We start from the raw sequence: 19,609 nt of genomic DNA, 5'->3' as shown, positions 1-19,609 counted from the left end.
CCCTGGTCCCTTGGAGAGGGACAGGAGCGATCCATGATTTTGTCTTGGTTTTTGCATTTTCTACGTCCAACTCCTTCATCTCCACATTGAAAATCGATCATCTTGATAGGTTCTTCGCATTTGATTGCCTTGTGTGCGTTCATGAGTGCCTTTGGGTGTTCATCGCCCTGGTCCTTGTCCAAAGGACAGGAGCGATCTTCATTTTTCTACGTTCAATATGCGTCTTTGTTCCTTAATCTTTCATTGTTGGCGAATAACATCCTTTGTTCGTGTCTTCCACGTTCGTTCCATTTGTTCGCATGAGGTTTTTGGGCGTACTAAAGGGATCATCGCCCTTGTCCCTTGGAGAGGGACAGGAGCGATCCATGTTTTCTCCTTGACCTTGTCAACTTTAAACCTTGATCTTCGTTGTGATGTCCTTCAAACGTCGTCCTTCACCTTACCTAACCTCGCCTAGCTTTGATCTTGAAGGAATATGCGTGCTTTTGATAGTATCGCCTTGGTCCTTGTCCAAAGGACAGGAGCGATGTGAACTTCTTACCTTGATTAGCAATGTTTGGACGTTCAAAACTCTTGCATGTGGTCTTCAAACGATGCCCTGAACCTTGTTCAACCTTATGAAATCTTGTCCTTACGTAAATCGTGCACAAAATGACCAATGCATCTAACATCGCCCTGGTCCCTTCCTGAGGGACAGGAGCGATCTAGGTCTTAGGGTGCGAATTTCTTCACTATGATAACCTTTAAGTGCTTGTGCTTGCTAAAGACGCCTTGAAATGTCCCTCGCCACCTTGTCTTGACTTGGATCGACCTTGAACTTTGGAGGAACGACCTTGAACTTGCATAGGAAGTATCATCATCATTGTATCGCCCTGGTCCCTTGGAGAGGGACAGGAGCGATCCTCCCTTTATGGCCTTTATTTTCACCTTGCCAGGTTCCAAGTTTATATTCAACGGACTCGTCATGCTCTATTCCATTCGTCCATGCCTTGACATTGTCTGCAGCTTGGCAAGAAAATCAATTATAACAAAAATCGCTCTGGTCCCTTCCTGAGGGACAGGAGCGAACTGGGTCTTAGCACTCTTGTGGATGTCTAAAAAATCTTCAATTTATATTCAACGCGTTCATCTCATGTTCTTCCTTGCTTTTGAACGTACACTTGTCTTGATTTTAGCTCGGATCTTGCCTAATGAAGGATATCGCTCTGGTCCCTGGGAGAGGGACGAGAGCTACAAGGTACCTCGCCCTGGTCCCTTGGAGAGGGACAGGAGCGATTTGGTCATTCTAGGTCATTCTCCTTCATTTTTGCATTTCAAATTATATTCATTTGGCAAAGCATCTTCCTTTAGACCTCTTCAAATTATCACGTCATCAAAATCTTGCAAGGACAAGGCGAAATTGAATTTGTAGCTCCGGTCCTTCACTGAGGGACAGGAGCGATTTTCCTCCTGGAGGCATTTCTGTGCTCATGAAAATCTTCAATTTATATTCAACGGAAAGATCTCGTCGTTCTCCATCACTTCCAACTCGAAATTTATCTGGACTCTGCAGGGGTAGTGAGATATTTGAAAACGAGCTCCCGTCCTTCACTGAGGGACAGGAGCGATTTTGCTCCTACAGGCCAAAATAACATGATTTTTCACATTTTAACACTTCACAAGGCGAAAACAAATCATTTCCAATGCCCAGGATCGAAAATCAAAAAAGTCAAAATTTGGTCAAAATATTCAATCGGACAAAAATTCACATTTGACTGTCAACACTTAGACAAATTTAAGCTCTGCATCAACATTCCAATTGAAAATTAGACAATTTTGGCGAATTTATTGCATTCAAAATTTGCATCCTAGAAAAGGAAGCTCAAAAGCTCTCAAAAACGACTGGATTTTGGCCTGAAAAGACAAAATTTAAAACCCTAAGGCTTGACCCTAAATCCAGATGACGAACTGACTAACAAAATCCTAAAAACGAAAGCAAAAACGAACGAAAAACCAGCAAAAAGAGGGGGTCCCCATTTGCGATGGGGCGATGTGTGAAATGGTCACAACACTACCACCATTGCGCGAAAAATGATGAAGAGTGGTATCGTGCACGCTACCGGCTTCCTCCCCACCATGCAGTGCAATGAACTAGTAGTTGAATGTGCCAAACACTACAACCCCATCAGTAAGGATATTGTTGCACCTGATGGAAGAGTGTTGGCGAATGTCAGCGATGAGGCCATTAGAGAGGCTTTCAGGATCCCTGAGTACCACAACGCAGTATATATGACAAACGACGAAGCTGACAGTCTGTACCACGACCACCTGGAGGAATATGATGCCATAGTTAACCATTCCTGGCTAGACAAGCCGAGGAAGGGCGCCTCCAAACTCCAGAGGAAGAGCCTAGTGCCAGCATACTTCAAGGAGGACATTGGGGACATGATTGTCCTGCTCAATAGAATAATAGGAAATCCTCAGGGAGCTCCATTCGAACCCTGGATGTATTATTTCATTAATGAAATAATCAATGGAGTAAAAATGATAGATTGGGCCCGTATGATCAGCGACAACCTAGACAGCCAGCTAAGGAATCTGGAGGCGAATAGGACTTTCTTCATGATTTCTTACTTGTTCTATTCTTTAGCCAGGACCTACAGGTACAAAGGTCTCACTTGTAGAGGAGAAGTTGGGAACAAGGAGAACCAATTTCCAGTATATGATTGCTATCCCCAGCTCCACATGGAGGAGAAGTTCCATTTCAAAAGGGTGAATGATGCCTTCCTGATGCACATTACCCGGACCCTTCAAGGTGGCCTGCACCAGAGGCTCTCTCAAGAGTCTATGGACTTCATCGGTCGGTTCGGGTGTTGATACATCCAATATCCAAAGTTCACTTACCTCCGAATTTAGGGATTCTCTGGGCCTCCATACAAGCTTCCAGCTTACCCTACCAACCGAGTGGTGTTGCTCGAGGTTGTGAGACAATTGGAGGAGTATATAGTGATTCAAAGGGATAAGTAGAAGAAGGCAGGGACGTCCTCACTTATAATTGGTAATGGGTTGGAAACATGTCCCATCATCACAGGCTGCAGCCACCGCTGAGAAAGAACTGGCTTGGTATCCCTTCTATCAATACAAGGCAAGAAAAGATTTCGATCCATTCCATAGGATAAAGAAGATCGAAGGGACAACGTTTGAGCACAAACTGGATTTAGAAGACTACTGGGCTAATGCAGTTGATAGTTTCGAGATCCGGAAGAGGTTCTGGTCAAGAATTCTTTTGAGTATGGTGAGAGCAATAGAAGTATTCAAAGTTGCCGATCAGGTAGAAGAAAGCCTAGAACTTCAGCAGCCAGGTTTTGAGAAGATGAAGAATGAACCCTTAGCCTTGATAGATTGGACAGAGGGAGAAAAATCAGATCTAGCAGACCTCATGAGGTTGGTGGTTGAGTACTCAAGGTGGTGGGCATCTGAAAAGACAAAACAGTTGAAGGCTAAAGGTGTGGCTTTAACTTATGAATTAATGGGAGTAGATGATACTTTGTCCCTCAATCCTTGTACCTCCGCCGGTGATGCTCGGAATCCAGAAAGTGTTGGGTCTCGAAAGAGGAAGGAGTTGGGTGGAAGCTCCACAAAGGTCACAGGGAAAAGGGCTGTAGGTGAGAGAAGAGAATCCAGCGAAAGTCACTCCATCTTAAGTGCTGCTTCCATTGCGCCTGATCAGAGTACAATTGGGGAGCAAGAGATGAACATCTGTGTGATTGATGATGAAGTAAGAGTGCTTTCCCAGCCAGTTGAGGAAGTGGTGGAGAAGGTCTTCCTAACTCCAGACAGGGGGCAGATTGAGGCCCCTACAATCTTCTTGGATGGCATACCAGCGAACCCAGGAGAGGCAGATGATGAATTTGATCGAAACACTGTAGAACAATCAACCATTCCGGATTGGCTGAGAGCAAGGATAAAGGCCAAGGTTCCCAAGGAGGCCCACTCAACCAAGGAGGTCATCGCAACATTCTTGGAGAAGGTGAATGAACCCGCTATAGCTAAACCACCCAAACCAGCCAGGAAGTTTTCCCCGATTCAGAGAGACAGTGCCGGATTCAGGACAGTCCAGATAGTAGTGCCCAAAGAAGGGAAGACTAGGGACAATGTCACCGCAGATGATTACAAGGTTACCACCATAGAGATGGGTAAGCCTACCCAGGACCAAGAGATCCAATATTTTGATGACTCCTGCAACGTTCTAAAGGCAAGGCTGGCTCATGAAAAGGAAAAGAGGAAGAAAGTGGAAGAAGAGAACCAACAGTGGAAGAAGTATGTTCTCCGTCTTACCAGCCCGCTCAACCATGAAGTCCCGGCTACTCCACCACAGCCTCTTCAACAAGGATCAATGAAGGACTATGATGATATGAAGGGATCGTACACTCAAGAGAAGGAGTTGATTTCAAACGCTTTGGTACGTGTTGACATCCTGGTAGAAAACTTAGTATCGGCACATGAGGCAACTTCTTTGTTGATTGATCATATCCAAGATCTAGCATCCAATTGGGAAGAAGTGGATGAAATTCAGAATGAAATACTCCCTCACCTGAAGGTTATCCGAGGCATGTCAAAGAGGAGCTTAGTGGGTGCAGGCATCATACAGACAGGAGACAGGTACGACTTCGGCACGTGGTACTATGCTCTGGTCACTCGGATTGAGGTTCTAAAGAAATCCGAGACCAAGTGTTTTGAGACAGAGGCAAGTGTTAGAGAGATCCTGGGCAAGGTATTCCGTGTGGCGTCAGAGATCTGGAAGAAGGAAAGCCTCAGGGAGAAGCATTTACAAGAAGAGAACCTGAGAGCCAGGATTCAGGCAAGCTTCTTCCGAGATTCAGGGATGATTAACAAAGGCGATCTTTCGAAGATTGCAAACTTCCTCTCCATCGATGACAACTTCCTCACCCAAGCAGTGGAGTGGGAAGGCATCCTTGCCACATGCGCCGACGATGTGGACCTCATTGACTTCCAGATTGGCGGTTTGCCAAGTGTCACCATGGAGGAGGTCAAGCTCATTGTGTCCAGATACGTTGAATCTTTGAAAGAGGAAAGTGACCACTCACCTCAGTAAAATTATCAGCTACGCCACTTGTCACTCTTTCATTTGCTTGAACTAATAGTATTTCGGGAAACCCTAATTAGAGTTTAGGACTTTCAATCTTGGCCCTTGATCACTGTTTGATCTCGGCCATACATTTATTTTTGAGAAACTATATAAGGTGGCCTCCTCTCATTTGAAAAGGGTGAGGTTTTTGATGTATTGTTGCTTAAGGTCATTTCCAGATAATATATTGCATGTGCGCTGCTTTGTAATCTCTATTATTTGAATGATTTGCATGGTTTCAATTGCCTTAACACTTAGTTAATATTAATCTAGATTTGCTTTCATTGTTGTTAATTTGAATGAAGGATTTGATAAGTATCAATTGACGGTGTATCTCCGCTCATACTTTTGGTAAATGGATGATTTCCATTCTATCGTGCAAAGTTAGTCTGAGCCCATCCCCTGTGCATCCCAACATATCGATCATAAGCACAACCCATTGAAGATTGCACCGGCCTTGTGTAGTTGTCCCTAGTGTGGCGAAGCAAGGTTTGGTTTCTCGAGAGCACCCAGTCGATACTGTCTCCAGGGTTCGTAGGATTAGATTAGCCTTCCTAAACCCTATCCCTTTTTCCCTTTCTTTTGAAAGTCTAAATCCCAGAAAATTCCCCAAAAAAAGAAGAGCCTAAAATTGCTAAATCCATCTAAGTCCAGCAGTTCAAGATACTTGTCAAACGTAAGTTCCCCTTGAAATTTCAGCATACACTACCCAAGAAGCTATTCCACTAAAGTCACTTGTTCGCACATATAGACCTTGGAATCAGTAGTGATTTTTCAGGAGAGGATAGAATACCTTCGGGTATCCTATCCTAATGTTTGGTAGATGATAAAACAGACACCAACATATACTTGTTATATAGCATTGACTATAGGCTATATCATCAGAATGTCTAAAACAACACAAATGAAAAAAGGGTAGGACACACCATTGTTTGCTATCATATATTAAGGTCTGTTGATAGTCTTGCTAAAGTTTTGGGGACTAAGCATTCTTTGAAGGATCAATGTTTTAAAAAATTAAGTGGTTATTGTTCATTCTTATTTCCATATTCATGTTTTCAATGGACCTTTGTCTGCATCTAAGTTAGCAATGCCATGCAATCAATGTTTTTTTCGGCAATATGTTAGGTGACAATGGATAAATATTTTGTATATTTAACTTCATATTAGACAACATATAGGATGGGTTTTGTGGATTGCCTATTCAATGAGTCTTAAAACATATATTGTCTTCAATTAGTTGGTTTATATGAATATTTTATATTTTATTTGACTAGAACTACCTTTAGTGTGATTGCAGATGAAAGAATTCAGTCCTGCTTTGAGCAGGGAATTTCGTCCTTATAAACCAAATCCTGCTCCGCTGCTTCACATCTGTACAACATGGGCAGTTTCACCAAGTGAAGTAATGATGGTTGGTGACAGTGTTAATGATGATGTGAGTATTTGATATCTCAAATCTTTTACTTGTTTTATTTGACAGTTATGACGGAGAATAGCATCATTATACACATAAAAATATTTGTCTTTCATTTCCATTCTGAATATCTAATCAAATATTTTCTCCAGCATTTTTGTTGGAGCTTTTGGATGAAGTTTACAGAATGTCTGAAAGAGAACATGATAACACTCTTTGAATTCCTGGGAGTCTAAACTTACATTCTAGAAGACATGCTATAATGCTAAACTGAGTCCCTGTGCTTACCTGCTTTCATGTTCTACTGTCTACATTTATATTCTGCAGGATTGAATCAGTAAAATTTGAACTCATTTTCTACAAATAATGTTCATTGTGGTATATCAATGTAAAACATGATCCACTTAATATCATCTGCATAATCTTATCTCAATGCTTTCCCACTAAACTAAGAATGGACAAATTAATCCAATATGGTAGCCTGCATGGTCATCATCATTTTACTCCTGCTCATGTTGGATCAATAACATTCGAATCTGTCTGATGAACTCTCTCTCACTTATGGATGTATCAATCACAGTTGACACCATACCTTGAAGTCAAATGCTAAGATTTTTGTCTTAAGGGGACTTGAACTCTTCACCATAGTCATATCTCGCTCTTTCCAAATAGACACTTTGACTAGTTTTCATGCAGAGTAAGGTTGACACTTCTGGAAGCATGCTCATTCATCCATGCCACATCAGCTCAGTAAAAGGCTTGGCCCTAAAACATGAAACAAGGAATGATCTTAAGAAAATAAGAAAAATCGTTCCTTAATGTCTGAAATGGTATTTCGATATTTACAATAGAGACGAAAGTCTCTATTTAATGAGGAATACAAGACGATGTTTCTATAAGAAACAATCGTGAACAGAAAGCTGAAATAGAAACAAACTAAAATAACTAAAAACAACTATATGAGCATTAAATAATATGATAAATACTTTAATACCCTCAATGGTCATCCTATCGAATTTTACAAGCTTGTCTGGGCTCATTGGCTTGGTGAGAATGTTTGCAATGTAGTCCACAGTTGGAACATACTGCAAGACCATAGTTCCATCTTCAACTAGTTGGCGAATGAAATGACAATGAAGCTCTACATGTTTGGTGCGCTCGTGGAAGATTGAATTCTTGGCAAGTTTCAACACCCTTTGATTGCCATAGAACAAGGGTGAAGGCCCTGCTTGAGACATTTTTATGTTAGAAAGCATCCTTCGAATCCAAACTGCCTCACATGTTGCCTTAGCAGTTCCTTGATACTCTGCTTTTGTTGAGTAAAGAGCTATTGCATGCTACTTCTTATTGGTCAGTGTGACTACATGAGTGCCAAGACTGAAGACATACCCAAAAGTAGACTTCATGTCATCAACAAAGCCTATCCAATTTGAGTTTGTAAAACCAATCAGTCAAGGATCTTTGCTTCTACTGTACAAAATGTCAAAGTTAGGTGTCCTTTTCACATATTTTAGTACACACTTTGTTTCAACCCAATGTTCTGCTGTAGGGGCTGTCATGAAACGATATATGTAGCTCATAGCATAAGTAAGATCAGGTCTAGTGGTTGCAAGATAGATGAGACTGCCAACTAGTTGTCTGAATGCCGACTCATTCACCACAGGTGAATTTGATTTGGCTGATAGTTTTAGCCCTTTCTCCATAGGTGTAAATGAAGGTTCACAATCTTGCATCACGAACTTCTCCAACAAACTCATGGCATACTTCGACTGAGAGATGAAAATGTTGCCACTTGTTTGCCAAACCTCTACATTGAGACAATAATACAAAAGTTTCAAATCTGTCATATCAAATGCTAGACACATGTTCAGTTTGATTTGCTCAAGCAAGTGTTCTCCACTACCAGTAATGATGATTTCATTGACATAGATGACTAGAAAAATGGTGTCATTACCAGCACTCTTGACATACAAATTGGGATCCGAAGGATTTCTTTGAAAGCCTTGTTCAACCAAGTATTGATAAATCTTAATGTACCATGCATTGGGGGCTTGTTTTAGGCCATAAAGAGTCTCCACCAATCTACATACCTGGTTCTCTTTGCGTGCAACCTTGAGGTTGAGTCATGTAAACCTCTTCTTCCAGATCACCATTGAGGAGGGTGTTGTGACATTTTCACACATCGACCTCCACTTTTTGCTTAGATTAGGTGTCTTAGTTTGTTTAGCTTGGCAATAGTTTCTTTAGTCGTTAACCTTTGCTAGTGAGTACGAGATGTCAGATTGAGGTCATGTTGCAAAATTGCTTGAGGTTGTAAGCTGTCAGTAATGTTAATATGTTGCAAGAATTGCCAAGGTTGTCAGGACGGAGTCAAGGTGAATGAACTAGGGAATTCCCTTCTAGGGTTTGATTTTGGGAAAATAATGGTTTTTTAAGGAAATAAAATCTTCTTTGTATAATGAAGTCCCTCTCTTGTGCATTTAAATTTTCATCTTTAGGAGAGAGCAAAATTCTAAGGCAATAGGCTTGGACAATTTACCTCTTAAAAAAAAGAAGTCAATCGACTTTAGAGGGCAAAAAAAAAAAGATGAAGTTTGAAGGATCAATCAACCATCAAGGTAAAGAAAAATTTCAACCTCCAACATCAAGCAAGGGCCTGCACATCAACTTAAGTTAATAAGCAGGGGCTTGCGCAACAACTTGAGATCAACCCTCAAATACCAGAAAGGCCCGTGGATCAACTTAGGTTGATAGGAAGTGAAATTTTCTAAGTGAAGGCCTGTGGACCAACTTAGGTTGATACGAAGTAAAATTTTCTAAGTCAAGGCTTGCGGATCAACTTAGGGTGATAGGAAGTAAAATTTTCCAAGTGAAGGCCTGTGGATCAACTTAGGTTGATAGGAAGTAAAATTTTCTAAGTGAAGGCCTGCGGATCAACTTTGGTTGGTGAGAAGGTTAAAATTGCTTAAGTAAAATATCAACCCTCAAAGATGAGAAAGGGCCTGTGGATCAACTTAGGTTGATGGGAAAGTAAAATTGCTTAACTAAAATATTCAGCCTCGAAGTCATGAAGGAGATGCAAATCAACCTAGGTTAATAAGAAGAAGAAATCACCTGTGTCAAATTTTAACCTCCTAAAACAAAGAAGAGGATGTGCACCAACTTAAGTTAACGAGGATACACACCGATTTGAGTTAGTAAGGAAGAAGGGTGTGGATCAACTTAGGTTGATGTGGAAGGTAAGAAAGGTCAACTTACACAAATGTGGAAGGTGAGGCAAATCAACCCTCACAAATGAGGAAGGCGAATTTTAAAAGCAAAATACATAAAACCTTTTTTTTGTAGAGAAGAGGAAAGTCGACTTAATCATTAAACAAATGCAAATTCGAATTTAAGCAAAGTCTAAATGGAATGAAAGGGTGCGATCTTTGGTAGGAGATGTTTATATAACGAAGGAAAAAAGCATTATTTTAAAAAGCAATTCAAGTCACATCCAATCTGGCTCTCCAAATTCGCACAACAGATAATATTAGGAAGATTACATCAAAATCGCATTTAGGAAGATCTCCCAATTTTGCACTCAGCCGGTGGACTTTGGAAATTCGAATTTCAGACATTATTTTGTCCAAGCTTTGGTAGGCGAAGTTGGAAGCAAAATCAAAATCAAATGAAGATATCAGAAACTCAGTAGTCAAACTTCTGGAAACTCAGGAAATCAGACCTGATTTTGGCGAATTTCTCCAGCTAGGGCATTCTGATTTGAACATTATTTGATCAGATCACATGTCAAGCAACATCAATTCCAGCTTTGGAAATTCATGATCAAATTTGAAAGGGTTTTGGGAAGCATAAATTTTGTGAAATATTGTTTTCATTCCTAGTGTTTTAATGCAAAAAACTCTTGTTTTCTAGGTTTGATGTGAGGATGGAAAGCTAGGAAGGGGAGGATTTGACAAGGATGGTGAAGGAGTCAAGCTGCACAAGGTCAATGTTAAGAGGAAGACTACCCAAACATGAAGGAGACTTCGCATGAATTCTAGAGGATGAAGGGTCTTTCAACACAATTATCAGAACATTCCAAGGGAATCACCAAGTGTTTGAAGCAAAGATCCCAGACTCGGACTCGGCTTTGACTCGGCAAGGCTGACTTGGCTCGTGACTCGGCTAGGACTCGGCAATGACTTGGCAAAATAAGAAAACCCTTGAAATTTAGAGATTTTTAACGATTTAAAACTTGTTTCATACACCCATTATTGAATTAAGCTTAAAGACACTATAACATCATCAAATAGAAGCTAATTTGATCACATACATAAACATACATCCATCACGTGCATAGAAATGTAAATTGTAGCTGAAGGAATTAGAAAACATAGATATATAGAGTTATAAATGTTGTCCAATGTATATAAAATCCATGACTTCAAATGTTCCCAAACATATATATAACTGTAAAGTGTAAACTAAAACAAGTCTATGGCTCAGGCTCAGGCTCGTCTATCTGCCTCCTAGAAAGGCGTCTAAGGTAGGTCCTGGATGACTGAGTAGCCATAGTCTCTGCCTATGATGTGCCAGTCTAAGTAGCCATAGGTGCTGTGCCTGATCGTGCTCTATCCTCCTCCTCTGCCATAGCCACAGGCTCAGCCTCTCTGTCTGCCTGGTCAACCCACTTAAGGTCCTTATCAGTGAAGACTGGATCGGTGGACTCAGTGAGCCAATCGGACTCGGGGTCGACTTCCTCTAGAGTGATCGGAGAGGAGTCAACGTCCAAAATCTGTCTGGTCTTGAGACGGAGCTTGTAATGAACAAAGACTAGATCATTCAACCTCTCCATAGACAATCTATTTCGCCTCTTCGAGTGGATGTGCTCGAACATGCTCCAGTTGCGCTCACATCTAGAAGCGCTGCATGGCTGGCTCAATATGTGGATGACAATTTTTTGAAGGTTTGGAGTTGAAGGCCCAAACATTTGCCACCATCTATCTAAGATAAGGAAATGAAAAAAACATTAGTCTCATTTCCAACTTTAAAGGTAGATTTTAAAATGAAAAATTAAAATGCATGTCATAAACTTTAGAATTTTCTACCTGGTTGCAATTTTGTCCGACCCTCTTTGCACAATTGGCTGACAAAGATCGCTCCTACTGCATTATTAAATGCATCCATCTCAAGCAGTGTAGCTATGGTATTAGTGCCCATCCGTTGTACTACTGAATATAGCCCGCTAAGAACCTCCTCATCCATTTTGAAATCAGCACGGAAACGAAATGATGGATTGAGGTAATAAGCTGTTGCATGGATGGGCCTATGAAGCTGGTTATGCCATCTTCTATCAATTATGTCCCAAATGGGCCTATACTTATCCTCAACTCCAGCATATATAGATCTAATGGCTTCCTTGGCCCTATCCATGCCCTCATATATGTAGCCCATAGCGGGCTTCTCCCCATCAACAACTCGTAGGAGGGGCTCAGTGACCTGCAAATAATGTTAAACAAAAATAGTTAAGTCACAAGTGTGCATGAAAATAAGAAAAATTGCAAAGTTGCACAATGCAAACAAAACAAAAATATGCATATAAATTTATAAAATTACCTGCATGATCTCTGCACAAGGGGTCCAAAAACCTGGCTCATAAAAAATGCAATCTGCTACATCCATCCCTGCAGTGGTCGTAGCATAGGATGAGGAAGTCCACTCCTCACCAACAAACATGCGTCTCAAAGATGGCTTTGATTTTATCAAGGATTTCAATGTGAGGAAATTCGAGGCAAATCTCGTTATACCAGGACGAGCCAACTCCCTTTCCCCCGTGTATTGCCTCATAATGCTAAGGACCAATGCATGATTGTAAATAAATTTGCATATATTCTTGGCCCTTTCAATGCATTCTTTCACCCATCCAAGCTTACCTATATCCTCCAGCATGAGGTCAAGGCAATGGGCCGCACATGGAGACCAAAAGATTTTTCGGTGCCTCTCCATCAAAAGTTTTCCTGCAACAATTTTAAATTAGTTAAAGAATTAGATGCGACAAGTATCAAGAAATTTTACCATTAATATTTAAAAGTTAAAAACTTAAAAGTTTAAAAGTTAAAAGTTAAAACTTAAAAGAAAACTTTTAAAGTTTACCTGCAGCAACATAACTTGCTGCATTATCCGTCACCACTTGCACCACATTTTCTTCCCCCACCTCATGTATAACTTCCTCAATAGCCTCACATAAGTATGCCACATTTTTGACATGTGAGGAAGCATCAATGGACTTCAAAAACATGGTGGATCCTGAAAATAAAACAAATTAATTATCAATAAATTAGAATGTAAATTATTCAATTTCAATCACAATGCATTTAGAGAAGTAAAATGATCAATCACCTCTGCTGGAAACAAGAAAATTTAGGAGTTTTCTATTCATCCTATCAGTCCAACCATCTGTCATGATGGTGCAACCCTTGTAGCTCCAAGATTGGCGGTGCTCCTCTAGGTCAACTTTCATATCTTCCACCATTTCCAACAAGAGAGGGCCACTCAATTTAGTATCACTAGGGGCTTTAAACCCCGCCCCACAAATGGTTACTGCATCAATCATGCCTTGCCAATAAGGAGACCTTTCACAAATTGAAATAGATTAAATAAGAAAAGTTCAATTTCAATTTCAATTTTCAACTTTAAACCATAAAATTTTAAATTTTAATTTAAAACAATCAAATAAAAAAGTACCTGGCTGCAATAAATGGAATGTTGCAGAAGTACCAAAATTTGCAAATTGCTTTTCTTCCTGCATCATGGACCTCCTTGTTCCAAGACATGCTCTCAAGCGAGTGTTGTGCGCCAGGAGTAGTGCATGGTACAAAAAAATTGTCTATCTTGGATTTTCGCATTCTAGGACCAAAAGTGTGACTAGTAGGAGTAGAAATAGAAGAACTAGCACTAGCAGAAGCACTAGGACGAAAGGGAGGCATAGAAGAACCCTCTCCAACACAACCTATGGATGCAGCTGTGGATGCGGATGCGGATGTGGGTGGAGGGGAACCAATATGACATAACTCCTCTCTTTGTCTTTTTTTTGTTTGCTTATGTATTTCAAAATTTTCTAATTGGACGTAGCAAAAACGGATTGCTTCGGGAGGTGCCTCGGTACAAGGCTCAGTATCATGACCACGTATGCCAGCAATATGATATTTCAATTTATTTATCCCCCCATGGTTAATTTCTTTACAAAAAATACACTTGGTTTGATTTCTTTGTCTACCAGGGAATTCCCCAGTGTATTTCCATGCCTCATCTTTTTGACCATGTTTCCTAGGCTTAGGTTGTGGAGGATTAGGATGAGCCATTAGGAAAAAAAATTGTTTTCAAAACATGAGGGCTGTTGCAATAAGACAATTTTACAAATCACCATTTGAGCATTGTGTTTTACAAAGTTTTAAATTTAAACTAATTAAAAAAAATCAGCAAAGACTAATTTGTGCATTGTGTTTTATCTTAAAAGTTTTCAAATTTCAAAGAAAAAAATTAAGAATTGAGAAAAATCAGCAAACCCTAGATTTTTTTTAGAAAAAATTGTAAATTGATGTAAAAATCTAGGGTTTGCTATGCTATTGATCTATTTATCTCATTGTGATTGAAGTATGCAATATAGATTTGGAAAGTTGAACTTCAAAAAAAAATAACAACAAAAGGAAAAATCCATAAATATAGAAAAAAAACCAACATAATCAATAAAAATTAACACTTACCTCTTTCAAATTTGTTGAGAAGTGTTTGAAATGAGCTTCTATGGACTCCTTGATGCTCTCAATGCAACTTTAGTGCTGCCCCAATGTGATTTGTGCAAGCTTTTCACCTCTTCCTCTCAGCTGGTTGCAAAACTTTGGCTTCCTATTTTTCTCTCTTCCTCTCTTTTTTCCTCTCTTCCACTCATAAAAGTGAATGCCAATCCCTTTTAGGGTTATAAGAAAGGGAAATGGCAAAAAAAATCATTAAAAAATGTTATGTTTTTTTTGTTTTTTTTACTGCACTTTTTAAAGTGACGCCGGCCGGGTCATGACCCTCGGACTCGGCGAGTCAGGGAGTGAGTCGCTGACTTGGCGAGTTAGGTGAGTCACGCCCCCTGACCCGTCCGAGCCCGGGTCAGGGTCACCGTGACCCTGCAGGGGTCACCCGGCCCGCTGACTTGCGTGACTCACCGCGAGTCACAAAACTCTCATTTGAAGTTCTAAGTGCTCTACAAGCATGGTAAGGATGGAAGAGGATCAAGGGACATTTACATCAAAACTCAACAACATGATGACTTCAAGTTGACAACACAAGAAAGATCAAGATCCGAGATAGGTGCGATAACCCTATCCATATCTAATGATATATAATGATAATAGAATGTTCTCAGAATATAATCTCATATCTAAATTTAATATGTATATTTATTCTATTTGATCTACAAACTAACCATGAGATATTATATTAAATTCAGCATGAGGGTATATGTGTTGTATGATATAATCTACTATAAACATATGTGAAATGAATTATTAATATTAAGAAAGATGAAATGACATTACTATTTCTATCATTTAATAATATTAAATTCATTATATATAATATTCACGCCAATAACCATTAATAAATTATCCAACCCCCGATATGATTACAAGCATTGGCTGAAGATTAAATCACAAAGGCAATTAATCAGTCAAATGCTGATGAAAGGGTGCGATTGAATCAACGTACTCCCCAGTTCAAACGGTGGCAGCCTTAAATCGTTTACTTCCACAAATATATTATGTGGGGGAGGGATTCGAATGTAAGGTAGGAAAAAAGAGAAGAAAGAACTTCTGCGAAAATAAACGTGGGATAGAGAATACGTGGATAATAACAGCAGCAGTCACGTGGACTGGCATCTGAAATCTGTATCTATTCTAAACGTTATTCTTGCTAGGTTCATCAGTAATTTGGCACGAGACTATTATAGATAATACAACTACGAATATTATTTAGAAATATCAAATATAATGACAGTAGATATTAAATTAAGCATGAATTTACAGTTGCTGTGTACCTAACAACAATTACACGATAAATATATTAACAAATGTATGAACATGTATAGATTTAAAACAATAAGATTATGGGAATGAATGTACAGTTAATCAGCATAAAAAAATCTGAACGAATTCACCATGTATCAATGAATCAATCTAAACTTGCAATAAATAAAACTCAAATACTTACCAATAATTAGATATTGAATTTAACCAATAAGTATCAAGTTAAATAACAAAATTCCATCCAATCGTCAGCCGAATCCGTATTTCTCCAAATCCCCAAGGGAGATGGCTGCTGCTAAGGAGAGGCAGAGTAAATCCAGTTGAGAGGTGCCCTAAGGGTAAAAGACTCCTAAATCTGGGTTGCGTGCCCTAAGGATGAGAGGACTGAGTTGAGTAATGTGGGACCTGAGAGAGAACTGGTGTCAAGTGCCTTAGACGAGCAAGAGCCTAAGGGATGGAATAGTTAGCGATTGGGGTTGGTTCTTTAGAGTACTACAAAAATAAGATTGAATTTGGTTTAATAAGGAGCATAACATAGGTATTATTTTGATAATGAACAGAGCATAAATAGGGGACATTACACTAGGGAAGATGAACATTCAAAGTGAAACGAAGACTAAATATTCATCAAAGTCTACTTTTCAAGACAACAACATGTTCCAAATCCAAGGCAAGGAACCCCAAGATCAAAGAAGGGTAAGGAAGAAAATACTTCTTGATTCAAAGTTGAGATTGTGAATGCACGACAAGGAGGAAAATTTCCAAGTTAGAGTAAAGAAGAGTGAACGCGATCAAGGAATGGAGATAGTTTCAGAAGAGGCTGATGTGGCATCCTATTCGCATTCAAGCCAATCAAGTTACTTCCACATCAGCAAGTCCAAGTTCAATGAACCTGATTCATCTCATGGTGGAGCAAGTGATGCATGGCGCCTCATCAAATACTATTCTCTCATTGGTTAGAAATGAAGTTGGACTTGTGTCCAATTCATTGTAATGATCTTATTGGCCAGAAGGAAGTTGTTGTAACAAACCCTAATTAGGGTTTCAATCTCGGCCATTGATTGTGAATCAATCTAAGCCATTGAATTTTATTGAGAGCACTATAAAAGGCTCAAATGACTCATTTTTAAAAGGTTAACAAGAGTAGAATAACGGTGGAGTAATAGATAATAGCTCATAGATAGCAATTAGAATAGAAGTTAGATTAGGAGAAGACAAAGATTGTTGTCAAGACTTTGTTGTAAAGAGCATATGATTTCATTGAAGCTATGGTGAATTTGATGTGTTATTTCAACAGGGTGGATGGTCTCTATTTCTCAATTCATTTTCATGGTGTTTAGATGAATGGGAGATCTTTGTGCACGATCAATGGTGAAATTCATATATCCGTGCCACTAGCAATTTGTTGTCTATAAATTTGCCTTATGTGGTCAATTGGAATCCTTAAATGAGCTTAACTTCAATTGCTATTCACACTTTGATATGTATTGAATTGATGGTATCCTTGTTGTTAATAGTGATTTGAACATCATTTTGCTCTCCTTAGAAGATCACACTAAGCTTTGTGGAGTTGTTGCTTTGCATGTCGAAGCAAAGTTTAGTTGAGTTTCACCAAAGATTGTCCATCGTTCCTACATACTTAGGATTAGATTAGACTTCTTTAACCCCATTCTTTTGCCCTTTTTTTAATCAAGTTAATTGCCATGTTCCATCAACGTCCAAACATTCAACATTCAAGCATTCAATATAAGTCCCCTTGGATTACCAGTATTCACATCAACCAATTGAGCTATCTACACATCAAGCCCTGACTATAGAAACCATGGAGTCATCTTGGTTGATCATATAATTCAACATCCAAGAAAATTTTGATCAAGAGAGGACAAAATACGTTTGGTATTTTATTCTGTGTTTGAAGTGCATAAAAAACACATCGATTGAGGGCACTCTTTATGTCCATTTGGGCTTTCCAGTTATACTATGTTGCAAGGGTTAGAACTAATTGAATGGTGCTCATCTTTGCTATGGGAGCAAAAGTTTCTGTTGTCATTTTATGACACCCTTGGTCCGTCAGTGAGAACCGATCAAAGATACGATCCATGGACCAACATTGCTCTAGTTGATCAAGGAGAAAAGCAATGGAATTATGAAGTGTGAAGTGTTATCTTGTCTGGAGGAAGTTTCTCGGAACTCCGAAAACCCGAGGTTCCGAAGTTCCTTTCCTTTGCCTTCTTCTCTTGCTCGGACTCCGGAACCCCGAGGTTCTGAAGTTCCTTTCCTTTGCCTTCTTCAGTTCCTCAGAACTCCGAAACCTTGAGGTTCCGAAGTTCCTTTCCTTTGCCTTCTTCTCTTCCCCAGAACTCCGAAACCCCAAGGTTTCGAAGTTCCTTTCCTTAGTCTCCTTTCTCTTCTTCAAAACTCCGGAACCTCGTGTTCCGAAGTTCCTTTCCTTTGCCTGCCTTCTTCTCTTCCCCGAAACTCTGAAACCCTGAGGTTCCGAAGTTCCTTTCCTTTGCCTTTTTCTCTTCCCCGGAACTTCGGAACCCCGAGGTTCCGAAGTTCCTTTCCTTTGCCTTCTTCTCTTCCTCGGAACTCCGAAGCCCCGAGGTTTCGAAGTTCCTTCCTTAGTCTTCCCAACTTCGACAACTTGTGCTTCCGAAGTCTTCCTAACTTCCTTCCGGCTTGCAACACTTCTAGATGGTGTGATCGACACTCAAGGTTTTTAATGCTCCAACAACTCTTTCAACCAGTTTTCTATATAAGGTTGTGTTGATGTGTATTCTGTACACGATCAAACACAGAATAAAATACCCAGAGGTATCTTATCCTCTCTTGAGTAAAGTTACCGAATGCTGAAGATATTGCAAAGAAGGATCAATCGGTGAAACTTCAAGGTTCTTTTATGTAGGTTCTCTACTCGTGGATAAGCACCAGTGGTCGTTGTGTTTATTGTTTTTCAAGGGGCCTTACGTACTTTTAGAGAAAGCTTGTTCATGTGACTACTTTTCAAATGAGGGAACAGGATTTTCCTAACGCTAACTGGTTTCAAAAAAAAAAGATCAAAAGATAAAGGATTCAAGGAAGAGATACTTAAACTAACCCTAAGAATGACTTAATGAGGACTAGTCTTGATAAGATTCTACCAATTTCAGTATCACCAAAGGATTACAACTCCACTGGAATTGGTGCGATCTTCTAAGGGGATTCAACGATTTTCAAATCACCAAGGAGATAGATACTATCAATGAGATACATATCAATACTTCTAATGATGATTGAACTCTTAATCAATCTCAAGGTTTCTAGTTGACCACACAAGGCGTTCTTACAATCAGTAAGCAGCTAGTGGTTTGGAATGTGAGTCTTATCAAAGATCAAGCACAACATTCGTCCTTCAAACTTAAAACTTAAATGCTATCTCTACTAAGAGTGATTCAAGAAGATAAACAACCATGAAAATAGTCACAAGGATTGCAATAAAACACCATAACTTCAATATTTTATTGATCTCATAGCCAAATAAAACAACAATTGTTCAAATTTCTCTCTTCACACCTTATTTCTCTGCTACTGATATTAAACTTATTTCTCTCTAACTCTCTAACTTTCTAACTTTTTTTAAAAATGAAATGAGTGAGGGCTTATATAGCACTCTCAAATACAATGAACGGCCTGGATCAAAAGAAGATCGATGGCTGAGATTTTGACACCTAAACCCTAATTAGGGTTTGTTACAAAAAAAGTCCCCATTTAGATAAACATTATCAATCCATAGCCAATAAAAATTGGCACAAATAACGAGGAGACAGACCAATAGGAATTAAGTTGCCACTTCATTTTATAACAACTTTTCATCTAGAACTTTGTTCCCCTTCCTATGCTCTTTTCTAGCATATTCAATGAATCTGGACGTAATCTTCTCAATCTCAGCAATAGGAATCTTAGGAAGATTCTTCATTCGTTCTTCCAAGTGAAGGACTTGATCAAAAGCTGCGAGAAGGGTCGCCTCCCATC

The 19,609-nt window shown here is 39.5% G+C and overlaps 1 protein-coding gene across 6 annotated transcripts in view; it reads left to right on the top strand.

Moving 5' to 3' along the window:
* Nucleotides 1-19,609, top strand: part of LOC131041396 (haloacid dehalogenase-like hydrolase domain-containing protein At2g33255) — a 125,507-nt gene that overhangs the window by 52,434 nt on the left and 53,464 nt on the right. For all 6 annotated transcript variants that reach the window (XM_059213900.1, XM_057974452.2, XM_057974457.2 and 3 more), the window contains exon 4: nucleotides 6,429-6,566. In XM_059213900.1, coding sequence (XP_059069883.1) covers nucleotides 6,429-6,566 — 138 coding nt within the window. The remainder of the gene's footprint in view (nucleotides 1-6,428; nucleotides 6,567-19,609) is intronic.

The sequence above is a fragment of the Cryptomeria japonica genome, chromosome 11, assembly GCF_030272615.1.
Source record: "Cryptomeria japonica chromosome 11, Sugi_1.0, whole genome shotgun sequence".
In the NCBI taxonomy this organism is placed as follows: domain Eukaryota; kingdom Viridiplantae; phylum Streptophyta; class Pinopsida; order Cupressales; family Cupressaceae; genus Cryptomeria; species Cryptomeria japonica.
The sequence above is the reverse complement of the archived record's forward strand: the minus strand, read 5'-3'. Positions and strand labels throughout refer to the sequence as shown.